General features: G+C 40.5%; 3 protein-coding genes across 15 annotated transcripts in view; 2 read left to right on the top strand and 1 right to left on the bottom strand.

Annotated features, from left to right (window-relative positions):
* EDEM3 (ER degradation enhancing alpha-mannosidase like protein 3) overlaps positions 1-14,332 on the top strand; it is a 422,356-nt gene that overhangs the window by 245,781 nt on the left and 162,243 nt on the right. The gene's annotated exons all lie outside the window — the stretch shown is intronic.
* The window catches only part of LOC130705040 (cyclin-Y-like protein 1), a 34,542-nt gene that overhangs the window by 18,004 nt on the left and 2,206 nt on the right, over positions 1-14,332 (top strand). For 2 of the 3 annotated variants that reach the window (XM_057531051.1, XM_057531060.1), the window contains exons 5-8: positions 3,742-3,777; positions 5,997-6,048; positions 7,022-7,141; positions 10,965-11,131. In XM_057531051.1, coding sequence (XP_057387034.1) covers positions 3,742-3,777; positions 5,997-6,048; positions 7,022-7,141; positions 10,965-11,131 — 375 coding nt within the window. The remainder of the gene's footprint in view (positions 1-3,741; positions 3,778-5,996; positions 6,049-7,021; positions 7,142-10,964; positions 11,132-14,332) is intronic. The other variant, XM_057531064.1, reaches the window with a different exon arrangement.
* Positions 7,101-14,332, bottom strand: part of LOC130705044 (uncharacterized) — a 144,561-nt gene continuing 137,329 nt past the window's right edge. For 2 of the 10 annotated variants that reach the window (XR_009005671.1, XR_009005672.1), the window contains exons 4-6: positions 11,739-11,993; positions 10,068-10,855; positions 7,101-7,232 (exon numbers count right to left, since the gene is read on the bottom strand). Coding sequence is in view for 4 of the 10 variants with exons in the window: in XM_057531086.1 (XP_057387069.1) it covers positions 10,723-10,855; positions 11,739-11,993 (388 nt within the window). In the remaining 6 variants the exon portion in view is untranslated. Of the gene's footprint in view, positions 7,233-7,865; positions 10,856-11,738; positions 11,994-14,332 lie in introns of those variants that run through there. The other 8 variants (XR_009005674.1, XR_009005673.1, XM_057531100.1 and 5 more) reach the window with 8 other exon arrangements.

The following is a 14,332-nucleotide window of genomic DNA, read 5'->3' as shown; positions in this document are numbered from 1 at the left end:
CAGTTTCCATTTTAATCTGAGAGCGCATGATAGAAGGGAAAGCCAGTTAGCAAATAAGAAATCCCAGAAAAAGTATAAATCTTTATTTGACGCATTTCTGTTGTTAAGCCATTGTTGAACATAATGAGAAAGAGAGGTACTTTTTATTGGCTATTTCTAGAAAAAATTATTTCTTTATGAGTTGTAGTCCTCAAACAATGTATACTACTTTGGAAGCTACTCTTAGAAGAAGGAACAGCTTGTCCCCTACTGGCACCAAAGCGACTCTGCATTTAAATTTAATTGGATTTTGTCAGATTTATCCCACTGTGCATTTTTTTTTTTCCTGCACTATTTCTGTATGAAATTTTACTTCTCCTTCCTGTCCCCCAAAGAGGGGGAGAATATATCAAACCAGTCTTAAGAAATACACACTCAAGCTTAATTTCTTTGTAGATGAAATTTGTTCAACTGAGGTTTTAACTTAATAGACACATTTAATTTTTGTTTATATATATAAATATATCTCCAACACACTGTATCAATCACAGCAGAGAACAATAAAAGAGGTGAGGTTTCGGAAACATGGCTGTGGTCAGGCTTATACTTAAGGAGACACGAACAGTGTCATGATGATGGAAACTATTCTTTAATTTCTGGGAGCACCTCATAGTCCACAATTGGAGATGCACTTTCAAAACCAAAACACCCTAATGATGAACCTTTCAAGCTTATTTAAGAGAAAAAAACCAAACGGGATGCAGAGCTTCTTGCCTCCTCCCTCGCGGTTGTCCACGAAACATTAACATCTCCTTAGGATATGAATGTTGATTTTCCAGAACACAGTTTGGGAAATGCTATTTGAAAATATTAATGTCCTTATCCTTAATTTTATTTGTTGTCTTAATTTTATAAGCTAATTATATTTTTAATTGGTTTTTAATGTGCCAGCTTTTTTTTTAGCTATTTAAATTATCAGTAACTTCTACTTTAATTAAAGACAGCAAGTTCACAGTCATAATAAGGTAACTTTCCTCTCTTGCTTACAATAATAGTTGCAGTCAAATCATGTTTCAGCAAAAACTGAGCCCCATCTCTAAAGTCCTGAGTTTGGGCACTTATCACATCATCACTGAATGTTTTTATTCAGCCAAGACACTGAATCTGTGGGTACAAAAACCACTCTACTTTGGCTAGAGTCGCAGCTTCTTTTGAATTCAAAAGAGTCTGATGTCCAGTATATAATTCAAAAGTACTTTGAAGGTTAACCTTGCTCAGGGACTTCCCTGGTGGTGTAGTGGTTAAGAATCTGCCTGCCAACGCAGGGGACACAGGTTCGAGCCCTGGTCTGGGAAGATCCCACATGCCGCAGAGCAATTAAACCCGTGCGCCACAACTACTGAGCCTGTGCCGTAGAGCCCGCGAGCCACAGCTGCTGAGCCCGTGTGCCACAACTACTGAAGCCCACGCACCTAGAGCCCGTGCTGTGCAACCAGAGAAGCCACCACAGTGAGAAGGCCGCGCACCACGACAAAGAGCAGCCCCCGCTCTTGGCAACTAGAGAAAGCCCGCGCGCAGTAACAAAGACCCCATGCAGCCAAAAATAAGTAAAATTAAATAAAATTAAAGAAAAAAAAAAAAAAAGATTAACCTTGCTCAGACAAGTAGGTTTCATCCTTTTTTTTCCCGACCTAGTCTAATTTTTGGAAGTACAGTAAATTTTAATTTGCTCTCATTCAGTTTTAAAAATGATCATTCATCACATTCATTATTGGTGAAATAAAGGTTTACTGAGAAAATTAATAGGGCCAATTGGCTTTTAGGAATGATTTTGAAAATGTTTATCATGGGGTTAGTTTTCAGTGGGGTAGGTGAGCCTTATTAGAATCACTTATGCAACTTTTCAAGATATATGTTTCTGGATGCACAAAGTCCACCCGCCTGCCCCCGCCTCCAAGACACAGTGTCTGTGTGTCTGTCTGTCTGTCTGTCTGTCTCTCTCTCACCCACGCACACACACCTTTTGACAAGATGGGGAATGATGTGAAGCATGATTATATGGACAAAAGCATCCCGAGTGATTCTCCGATCTTAACCCTAACTCATTCATCCCTAACCTTTGCTGCACGCTGCAGTCATCTGGGGATCTTTAAAAACAGTCCTGATGCCCAAGTCATACCCAGTGCCGGTTAAATCAGAACATCTTGAAGCAGAAGCCAGGCAGTTTTTAAAGCTTCTCAGATGATCCCAGTGTGCAGCTGAGCTTGGGAGCCACTATTTGGTTAGAGGGCAGGAGAAAGAGAACTGCTTCTGATAATTAGTGGGACCTTAGGTAAGTCAGTTTTAAACCTTGGTTCCCTTATCTGTAAAATGGGTTGTTTAATTAAATGTCATCTACGGTTCAGTGGTCCTTTCCATCATAAAACTTCTAATGCTGTGATTTTAAAATCAATTTGAAGATGAAACTTTGAAGCACTATAGAAGTATCCATCTTTGATGCTAACGGTGTTACAGGCCTTTATACAAGTGCTAAGATTCTATAGACCTATTATAAAATTCAGATTTGCCTTCCCTCAATTATTTTGAGTTTCATTTTAGACACTGAGAACAAAGGGGAGCATATAACTTAACCAGAGAACCCCTTTGTTGCCTAATATACAACAGCTGTGAATAACTTAGGACTATAGTAACTTAAAAAAGACTACCTAAGGACTTGTATCTATCTGTTCGTTAATACTTTATTTAAAATAATTTGGAAATACCTGTCATTAATGGTATACTGTGTAGTATTTTTTTTTTAATTTTTTTTTTTTTCCCCTACTTTATTTATTTATTTATTTATTTATTTTGGCTGTGTTGGGTCTTCGGTTCGTGCGAGGGCTTTCTCCAGTTGCGGCAAGCGGGGGCCACTCTTCATCGCGGTGCGGGGACCGCTCTTCATCGCGGTGCGCGGGCCTTTCACTATCGCGGCCCCTCCCGTTGCGGGGCACAGGCTCCAGACGCGCAGGCTCAGCAGCTGTGGCTCATGGGCCCAGCTGCTCCGCGGCATGTGGGATCTTCCCAGACCAGGGCTCGAACCCGTGTCCCCTGCATTAGCAGGCAGATTCTCAACCACTGCGCCACCAGGGAAGCCCACTGTGTAGTATTATGCTGTATTATTAGCACTGCTTATTTCAGGATAGCTAGACCTATCATCAGTTTTGTGGCTATAAAATTTTGCTATTAAATTTTCTAATAATTATGTAAAAGTGATTTTAAATCATTTTGGTATAGAGCACTTTTATTATTTACTTTTAGGGAAATAATGGAAAACGGATGGGTAGGTGGATAGCGAACTAAATCAACTGAAATGCAGGGGCTAACAAAAAAACCACACACACACACACACCCCCACACACAAACTACTATATGGCTTAAATTTAAGCATGTGTATAGATAGATATAACTTGTACAGGACAGAAGGTTTTGTGGGTAGAAGGACAAATGACAGGGGAAATATGTAATAATTTATATATTATAATAATCAACCAAAACATGCCTTCTAACAGCATATCTAGCATTTTGGGTCTCCTAATTTTGCTAAAAGCTGAAGAACCTAAAACAAGGGGGAAAGCACCCATGTGGTACTGTTCTGAATTCGAGGATTTCGGGGCCACTGGGCCTCTGGAAGGTCTTCTCTCCTTGCTAACCCCTTTTTAAAAATGTCTTCAGGCCTGATATGATAAAAATCAGTTATTACAATGTATTTTTTTTCCTCCACAGTTTGACCTTAGCAATATATTACCACATAAAGAACAGGTGAGCTCTTTTAAAACCTATCTTGTTATTCCAGCTAATTAATTTACAAGGTATCAAGTTTAGTGTTAGGTAATAACTATAGATGTTACTGGCATAAGCTTTTATTATTCGAGTGCTTTTATTACAGTATAGAAGTGAATCACTTATTTTTATCTTAGGACCCTTAATTCTTAGGTTACTGAGCATCCCAAAGAGTATTTGTTTATATGGGTTATATTGATAATTTACTGTATTAGACATTGAAATTGAGAATTTAAAAAATTAAATCCATTGTATGTTAAAACAGGATTTGCCTTAGCACTATTGAAATTTTGAGCTAGATAATGCTTTGTTGTGGGGTGTCGTCCTGTGTGTTATAGGATATATAGCAGCACCCTTGGCCTCTACTCACTAGATGCCAGTAGCACCTTCTTCCCTCCACATTACGACAACCAAAACTGTCTCCAGCCATGGCCAGAAGTCCCCTGGGGGACGAAATCACCCCTGATTGGGAACCCCAGTGTTTAACATAAGTCATTTTTTTTTAATGAAAAATAACTATTTTCCACAACAAAAAATATTGAGAGAAAAGTATCTCCTTAATAGAAGACAGCTGATTCTCATATCTATTCTGTCTTCAGTCATTTGTTTTGAAGAAACAATATGAAGAAGATCCAGCCGCTTGCAGATATATAGTTGGAAAAAGATGTATTTTTAAAGCCTTCAGATAATTTGGTATATTCTTTGATACTGTACCAAAAGTCTGCATGTGCTAGTTTCTTAAATTAGTTAAAATGGAATTCTAAATCATATCAATGAACTTGTAATAAATACTATGTTAAATTAATACCCATTGATCTGTTATGCATACTGAGTAGATCTTTTTACCTGTACCTGACTTTATAATATTATACATTGGTCATTTGGAAAGTATTGGTTCACATTTCTTTAGACAGTGTCAAAAACTCACTTTTGTTAGTATCACCACCAGTCTTACCAGAAAAGTCTTTTAAGTGTTGAGAAGTTGTCAAGTTCACAATAGAAGGTAGAAGTTTTCCAAAAATCCTGATATTTTTAGCTTGATGGCTTGAATTTTATCATTGGCAACAAATAACTTTAGAGTGATTTTCCTTGAAGTGACAGGCTCACTTTGTTCATTTTTGAAAGAATGACTGTGTCAGTTGTACATTCAAATAACGATGGTGTTCGATGAAAAAAGTGTTTCAAATAAAGATGGTGTTCTATGAAAAAAATGACTTACCGCCAAGTCACAAGTGCTTTTCCTTAACACAGCCATATTTCAGTATGTAAAAGTGCTTAATGCATACTTTCCACTTATTCAGAATATTAAAAAGAAGGACCAAGGTTTAAGAACACTATTTTTACTCTTTTATCAAGGATGTTCTTAAAGCAGATTTTTAACTGCAAGTGGCAGTGAATAATTGAATGACTTCTAATTCAGTTTGGCACCACTGCCTTGATTCATGCTCAGAAACCAGCAGTTTTACCCACTTTTGCTTTTATACATCCATAGCAAATGTCACACAATGTGAAGGGCAGGTAGTGTCTTAGTATTCTTATAAAAGCAGTTTTGACCTCTTGGGCCTCCTGAAGGAGGGGATAGGGGAGAATCCCAGAGGCCTGCAGACCACATTTAGAGAACCGCTGTTCAAATGAGCGCAGTGTATTAGTGTGGTGAAATTTTAAATTAAAAAGCCTGGTTTCTTTTAAAATAAAAAGACAATTACATTTTTAACTCAAACTATTTAAAAGAGACAAGAAGAAATACACAATAAGAATATAAAGAACTAAAGAGAAAAAAACGGGAAAAAACCATGAATCTCATATTCACATTGATTGAAGTTAGAAGAATTTATTGCCCACCACCACTGCTTTATAAAATGTTCTTGCATATTCCAGTGTGAGGTTAGAGGAGTGAAAATATATTGGTTTACTAGCATTGCCTGTTAGGGAGGGTCAGTGCTTATAGAGGCAACTCTGGCTGGTTGTTGTAGAAAAGATTTCACGGAACTTGATGTGCTGAGTAAAAATAGGTCAGGAAAAAAAAAAAAATAGGTCAGGAAACCTTTCTAAGGGTGGAATCCAGGAGAAGAATTTATAAAACTGTTTGCTTTGTTGAAGGTTAAGCTTCCTCTACCCCTCTCTCTACTCCTAGCAGATATTTTACTAAGATAGTAACTCCTGAATTAATTTTTTAAATGCACATTCTTATTTTATAGAGATGCAGATAGATCCTTGGATATTTTTGATGAGAGATTACATCCACTCACAGTAAGTGTCAGTTTTATTGAAGTGGTATTTTTCTCTTATACAGTTGTGTTTATTTCATGCTGATTTGCTTTGAAATTAAGTACTAGAAGAAAATTACTTCCTCCAGCTCGAAGTCAAATTCATCTTCCTTTAAGTCTTCTTCCCCACGCCATGTTGTGTCTAGTCATTTTCCCGAAGGCGTGTTGTATAAGGGGTTGATGGATATGAACCGAGTTGCACTTTGTATGAATAGTGAGCAGGTAAGTAAACATACCCAAGTAACAGAAAATGTATCTTTTTAAAGGATGATTTTCCATAGCATCAAACAATATAAATATTTGTAAATAAACCTAATATGATAAGGCCTCTAAGAAGAAAATTAGAAAACTGTTTAAATTTTAAACGAATTAAAATGACAAAGTTTTAAAATTCACTTCTTCGGGTGCTCTGTAGCCAGACGTGGCTGGCGACTGCTGTACAGGACAGCACATCCTTCGAGCCTTATGGTTACAGGACACTGGAAATGTGTTTTCAAAGTTGATGACAGAAAAGTATGACATATGGTGGATCAGCAAGACTTTTGAGCCTAAAAATATTGGGTTGGCCAAAAAGTTTGTTTGGTTAGTGAATATATTGTTCAATGAAATGCTTGGTGAAAATGAAAACTGTGTCTTTTATTTTTACTTAAAACCAAATGAACTTTTTGGCCAACCCAATAGTTTACATTTGGTTAGAATTCTGTGGGGAGGAACGTGGAAATACATAAATTTTCTGCGGTTGTGCCTGTATTTTTCTTTAATGAATGGTGGTGAGTACTGGATCACTGTGGTATTTTAGGATCCCATTGTTTATATTTAAAAGACTACAAGACATCTCACCCAACCAAAATTATTTTAAGGGGCACGTGGGCCCAAGTGTGAAGACTGCTATCTTAAGGGTACTTTTAAGTATTTTTCTTCCATGGATACATAAATTGCATTTTTTCTCCTTTCAGCGAGAAAAGGTTCCAGAGGAATACTTCGAGCATGATCCTGAACACAAAGTCATTTACAGATTTGTTTATACTCTTTGTAGTGCCACACATCTAACTGCTGAAACTGCAGTAATAACTTTGGTAAGATATTTTTTCTTTCGTAAAGCATCTGTAGAAATTTCTGTCTTGTACACATGGTATGGTCCTGTTTTTCCCAAATGAAAGTAGGTTCCTGAAATGATCATTAGAACTTTATTAAGAGAAACCTATCAAAAGAAAGTAAAGTATACACATTTGAGCTTTAATAATCATTATGATTTAAAATGTTGCCATTGCTTTTCTCATCACAAAACAATTGCTATTAAAGGCAGCAGGAGAGATTTCTGGTTTCTTCTTCCACACCTGAGGGGACACATGCACGCACAGTGCACACACGCACACACAGACGACGCATGTTGTGGTGGTAGGGCGGGGCAATAACTGAACGCTCTGGTCCACAGGCAGAAACAGGTTCCGGGTAGTTTGAAGCTGAGTCCCAGACTGTACTGCCTAGGCAGTTCTGATGTGTGTCCTGATTGAGAACTACTGCCCTCAGTTCTCTGTTCCTTGGATAATGGATAATGGTGTTAACCATCCCTGCTGTCCTCTTATTGCCTGCATGTGAAGTTGCCCAGGACTAGGGTGCCAGTAGGACTTCAGAAGGCTTTACTCTAGTTAGCCTGCTAAGCTACAGCTGTGTAAGGACCTTTTTGTCATCCATTCCTAATTCCTGTGGTAAGATTTTATCATTTGAATAATAAATCATATTCAAGTGAGAGGTAGTTGGGATTGTTTTACTCCTCCCTATAGCAAACCTGTAGGGGGGAAAGTCAGCTGTGTGGTCTGCAGGGAAGGAATACTTAGGCCACTCACTGCCTGCTCCTATCAAGGCAGAATTTAGGACAGGAGGCTTGTCCTTTTGAAAAGAGACCCCTCAGTGGGTACTGGATCAGACACAGGCCTTTTCTTGGAGCTACAGGCCACTTGGAGTGCTTAGCACATGCTTGAGAGAGGCAGGAATGGTGCTTGCATATGGAGAGCTAGGAAATGCAGGAAGGAGAGTGTTTGGGTTGGAAGAGGGGCATTTCTTTGTAGACAAGTTAAGCTTGATGTACCTGCGAGACAGCAGAATGGCAGTGTCTAGTAATCATTTGAATATATGGGATTGGAGCATGAATCTGAGCTAGAGGGAGGGAATTAAGTGTAGCTGTTCAAATGCAGAGAAAGTATGTAAAATAAAAAGTGGGTAGAAGATAGATCTGTAGGGACTGTCAGCACTTAAGGGACAGATCCCCAGAGGAGTGGCTACAGTGGTAGGAAACCCAGCAGAGAACCCTAAGAGACACCAGGAGAGGTTCAAGAAGGAGAGTATGGTCCAAACGCTAAATGCTACCAAGAAGTTGCTCATGTCATAAATACCATGTCACTGAATACCTACTCTGTGTCACTTTTCTACATGTGGGGGGTGGAGGAGAGAACAAGTTGGATAAATAAAGTTCTTGCCTTTATGGAGCAAGTGTGGAAGACGTAAATTTTTTTTTTTTTTTTTTTTTTATCGGAGTACAGTTGATTTACAGTGTTGTGCTAGTTTCAGGTGTATAGCAAAGTATAAGTGTTTTTTTTTAATGAGTGTTTTTTAAAAGATGACTATTTCAAGTAGTGGTAAAAACCATGAAGAGAAAGCAAGGTAAAGGGATAAAGTGATTAGAGGGGCTTACTAGAAAGCTCAGGAAGAGCCTCTTTAAAGAGGTAATGTTTGAACCCAGGACGTGGCTGAACTGAGGAAGATCAGGTACGCTGGCATTACGGGCAGAGGGGACAAGTGCAAGGCTCTGAGACAGGAACTTGTTCTGTGTGTTCAAGGAAAAGCAAGGTGGCCATTGTGATCCGAGCAGGGAATGAGGGAAAGAGCATAGGTGATGAGGTCACGGAAGGACAAGGCCGTACCGCACAGGGCCTCGTAACTTGCAGGCCACGGGAAGAAGGTATTTGTTTGATGGGAAACCTCTGGCAGATCTGGAGCAGGCGCATAAAGTACTCTTAATTTAAGAGGCTCTCCTGGCTGCTTTGGGGAGAACAGACTGTAGTCTGTTGGGAGGCAGAGAAGTTAGGCAGTGGCAGCGATACAAGTCAGAAGTGACAGACAGAAAAGCGGTCAGGGTACCAGTGAAGGTAGAGATAACAAGAAGTTCTAACAGATTGGAGCAGGATACACTCAAGTGCAGGTGTTTGGTCTCAGCGACTGGGCGTGTGGCAGTGCTCTTTCATTTCTGAGGGGAAGGCCTGGGGAGTGGAGCTCTGGGACGAAGAGCTCTGGGTGGTTTGTGTGAAGGCACCGGTGACCACGGCAAGAGTAGTCTCTGTAGAGTGGTAGCAGCAGGAGGCTGACTGAAGTGGGTTAAGGAGAGGATGGGAGATGAGGAGCTGGCCTCAGCCCTGAGGACGCCGTCGAGGGGCAGTGGGGGACAGGCTGGGGACATGGAAGCATTCACACTGGAGGAAGCCTCTGACAGAGAGGGAGAAGTTGTTCAAAAAGAGACTAACTGTGGGCACAGTGCTCTGCAGAAGTGAGGTGGGATCAACTGCATTCATAGGAGAGTTAGCTTCAGTGAAAAGAAAGAAATCTCGCTTCCTCCGAGACAGGAGGGCAAGTGGGATAAATGAATATCGGCACGTGTACCAAGTTTGCCAGTACAAAGGTGAGAGGAAGTTGAGAGATTGCCAGTGTCGTTTCAGTGCCTCTGATTAGTCCCATAAAGTAGAGAGTTGAACCTTGCGGGGAGAGTCGTTCTTAGGGTACTAGAGAGTGCTGAGTTCTCTGGGGAATGGGAGCCGAATTTCACTAAGAACATATAATCTCAATACCCGTGTTTGAAAACACAGTAGAGTTTGGAGGGCATGGGCGAATCTGAGCTGTCAATCTGATAACCCATCAGAGAGTAAACAGACTCTTTAAAACTGGACATTTTTCTTTTTGTCAAATGGCATATACACTCTTCTACAGAGGTAACAACAAATCACAGCTTACCTCTCTAATCTTTGCTCAGCTGTTAACTCCATCCAGTTCTTTGTAGGGTAGACATTTGATACATGTAAAAGAAACCATGAAATCATCTCACAAACCGGCAGGTTTAGAGGAGCCCCAGGGATACAGACACAGGCAGGTCTTCCCACCTTAAAACCAAAAGAATTGACTAAGCTGCAGATTATGTAAGACAGAAATGAATAATGAAATGATAATGGAGATGTGAAAAATTGGGGATATGAAAAGGACTACCCTTTGTATGCATGTGTGTTCCTTAAAAAGGCACTAAAATATGGGAATACTTGACAGCTAGCTGTCAAGCCCCTTTGGACTGCCTGTCCTGCTGTGCCACGCAGCAGCCACTGGGAGGCTCTCTTGACCACCAGTTTTTATCTTCAAGTTCATGCCACAGAAGGACTGGGGACTCTGAAGAGAAGGTAAAGATGTGCTCAGTCTTACCAGAATTTTACACACTCAAGCGTTATGTAAAATCGCCATGCAACCACCACCAGTCTTGTAGTTAACATTGCACGTGATAGGCACTCAAGCATTTACTGAACAGTTGAAGTCGACACTGGGCTGTATGTGCTGCCCTTGACAAGTGGGAAGGTAATAATACCATGCGTGTCTTTAGAATGCCCTTTGCTCAGATGTCCTTTCATTCCTGTGACCAAAATTGGGTTGGAAATTCACACGGGCAGAGTAGAAATATCAGACTAACAGAAATATCTGACTTACAACTGTGACCTGGCCTCTGGCCTTGGCTTGGCTGAGCAAAGTCTTTGTAGAACCTAGGAATAAAAGGGGTGTCAAAAAGAGATGAAATCTGTCATTCCTAACAATTCTTATCACAGCACTTAAACTGAACTAAAATCAAAGATCAGTGCTCTACTTTTGCAGGTTTACTTAGAAAGGCTTTTAACTTATGCTGAGATCGACATTTGCCCCACTAACTGGAAAAGAATTGTTTTGGGAACCATTCTTCTTGTCTCCGAGCTTTGGGACGATCAGGCTGTATGGGATGTGGTCTACTGCCAGATCCTCAAGGACATTACAGCTGAGGACATGTGAGTTTGTAAGGTTACCGTGAACTTTCTAACCATTTTCCAATACCTCATTTGCTCTCATAAAGTTTACATTTTTAAGAAATGTTACATTTTAAGAAAGGTTACCTTGTGCAGAGAGCTGAAATAGACATAAAATTACAGACTTCTTTCCATCTAGCTGTAGTATAACAATTTGTATTTCCCCTCATTAATTGGTAGGTCTTGATGTGTTATTGTTGTAATATTCTGCTCGATAAATTGAAATTATTTTTCTGGTGGTTTTTGCCAAACATTTTACAAGCTCACTACCAGAACAACATGGTACAGTCAGTAACTTGACAGCTTTCTTAAAGCTGTCTACCAGGTCCAGTCCATTTTTAAGGGGCACATGCCTGGTCTTTGAAGCAAGTGGCCACTGTTAAGGTCTTAGGGCCTCTAGACTACTGACAGGTTATAATTTCAACCTGAGTCACACATTGTGTATTTGCTTTTGCTGGTCTTTTTCTCCTTTTGATCTGAGGTTCTGTTGTTACAGAAACTATGATGTACAGGTAGCCACATATAAAGGTTTCAGATCCCTGTGTTCCTGTCTCCTCCCCTAAAGTCTGCTGAGTTAGGAAACACCTACCTCTCAGGTAGTCCGGGAAGCATCCCTGGGGCCTCACCCAGGGCACTCAGCAAACACAGCGGCACTTTGTGGGGCCTTGAGTTAACTAGGCAGGTTCTCCTCACAGATGGCACGCTCACATTGGCATGAAATGCCAGGCTTCCAATCTGGCTCTGGTGAAGGGCCCCAAGGGTGGGAAGCAGGATGAGCCAGAGAGGTAATTCCAGCAGACTCTCGAAGTGCCCGCTTGACAGTGAACCTGTCTTTGTGGGTGGCCTTCAGGAAAATGGGAAAGGACACCTCTTGATTATATTGGACAGCAGAGGCCGATCAAGATGGCAGGCAGGGGCAAGAGTTTGTTTTTGTTACCTTTGCCCCTTACTCGAGATAATTCACAATTACCAAAGTGCATATTTACAGCTGAAGCGAGGAAAGTTGTGACTAAGAGAAGGGACCAGTGACTGTCAGTAGCTGTCAAAGTGGCTTTTGGTGAAAATGCCCACTTTGGTGATCATGTAAACCAGGTGGTCATGGTGATATTGCTGGTAGCAATCTTAGCGAACAGTGTAACAGCAGATAATGAATTTGAAATGAATAGAAGTACTTTTGGAAGTTGCAGAAACTAAAGTGACGTTGACCAACACTATCATCAGTCTTTAAACTGGTCCCTTGAAGGAAGGAAAATTTGTAATCGTGAACACCATCCCTGCCATGATGGCAGCTGAAATTTTCCCAGAATCTGCAACTGAGCTGACTGGGGCTCTGGTTCCAGGTACAACATCCGAGAACATGCAGGGAAACGTGTGGGTGTTCACAGACATTGAGCCCAGGAGCATTGGCGGCACTGTCCGGCTATGAAGAAACTAATTCTAAACAACGCTTTTCTGTGTAGAACGGAGAATCACCAGGAGTTATGTTTATAATAGGCTGCTTTTGTTTATGATCTTTGGGAGTTGGAAAGCATTACAACAAAGTGTTTAATACACATTTGTTTCATCCCTCTGCTGTTGACTACTATTTGTAATGGTCTCATTTTGAGTCTGAATTGAAAAATTGCTGTCTATCAGCTTTTCCTTAAAACTTTCTAACATCTCTGTGTCTTGTTAAATATATATTTCCCTTCAAAAGAGTAAGTTAAACTGAGCAGCTGCTGTTCAGACAGTTTGCTGCGCCTGTAAGTGGTAGGCTCTTCAGCCACCTAGCCATTTAAAAACAGCAAAAAACACAGAAGATGCATATTCTGTAGGCATAATGCTTTTCTTCAGTGATTAAAGCTCTATTAATAGACATGTTAATCCTATGAAGTACTGTATTTCCACACAATTAAAATGTATTAGTGGAGAAAATATAAAAGGGATAGTGAAGTGCATTTATTCCTGTAGTAAATTAAGTCCTGATTAGCTGATTATCAAAACATTATCTGATTTACATTTCTATAGACTTCTGGCCGTATGAACAGGAAATTAATTTTGGAAGTAGGTTCAGTTAGGTTTAAAGTTCAACAAATGAGAAACCTCATTTCTGCTCATACTCTGCTCTCCATACAGGAGAACAAGGAGCATTTGTTGATTTATCCAATGGATAAAATATTAACACTTTAAAACCAAGAAACCAAATGTATTGTAAAATAAGCCACTTGCATGTTTGTTTGGGTATTTATCATTTTTATATAATCAACTCTCTAAAGTGATTGCTGTGGAAAGTGGTAAGATTTACTCTAATTTTATATTTATTTACTTAAACATTTGGCAAGCAAATGGCTGGATATGGTCATATAGCAGAAGCCTGCTCCCAGCACTCTACTTTCCCACTTCATTGAATTCGCCCTCTGTGGGCGTGTGCAGTCTGTCCTGGCAAGGGGCGGTAGGTCTGAACATTCTGGGCTGCTCTCCTAACACCGGGGGAAACAACTGCTCTATCAGAGGTCGTATCGTAAAGTGGGTTTAGTCTAGCTGAGACATAATCTTACTGCCTTCCTAAGCTTAAAAAGTGCATCCTGTCCTGTCATGGTGACGACAACTCACCCTAGTAAGGTTTTAAGGTGAACAGAAACTTGGATTATGCCCTTTGACACAGCCCCATGCACGGGGTGGGGGTGGGGGGATTCCCTTTCCCATCGAATGTAGCTTATTTATTTATTTACTTGAGATGAATCCTTGTTGCCTCAAGAGTTTTCCCCCCTCAGAGATAATAGCAGTGGCTCTCGAGGGATCCATTTGTTGCCGTGGTGATGTGCCCACGCCTTGTGTTGTTGGCTCATCTCCACCTCAGTGAGCCCCTTCCTGTCCTCAGCCCGGTGCAAATGTCTGCAAGTTCTTCAGAGCTAATAAACAGCATCCATCATTCCTTTCATCTGATCACTATAGCGGGGCCTTGTGAGTGAGTGTGGAGCATGAATCGTACAGCTGCACTAATGGAACTCTGAAGAATGAGCCCCTGAGTCAGCAGCATGAGTGCATAAGAGGGCCATAACCTCTTCCCCCTTGTCCCAGACTCAAAGTGCTGGGACGCAGAAAGGACCACAAATAGCTGTACCTTGTTTGAACATTAGGGTATTAATCCAGCTGGGTAGCCATTATTTGTTTCAAAACAGTATTTAGAGCCATCCTAGTAGC

Source organism: Balaenoptera acutorostrata, chromosome 1 (genome assembly GCF_949987535.1).
Source record: "Balaenoptera acutorostrata chromosome 1, mBalAcu1.1, whole genome shotgun sequence".
In the NCBI taxonomy this organism is placed as follows: domain Eukaryota; kingdom Metazoa; phylum Chordata; class Mammalia; order Artiodactyla; family Balaenopteridae; genus Balaenoptera; species Balaenoptera acutorostrata.
Note: the sequence above shows the minus strand (reverse complement) of the source record. Positions and strands in the feature narration are given on the sequence as shown.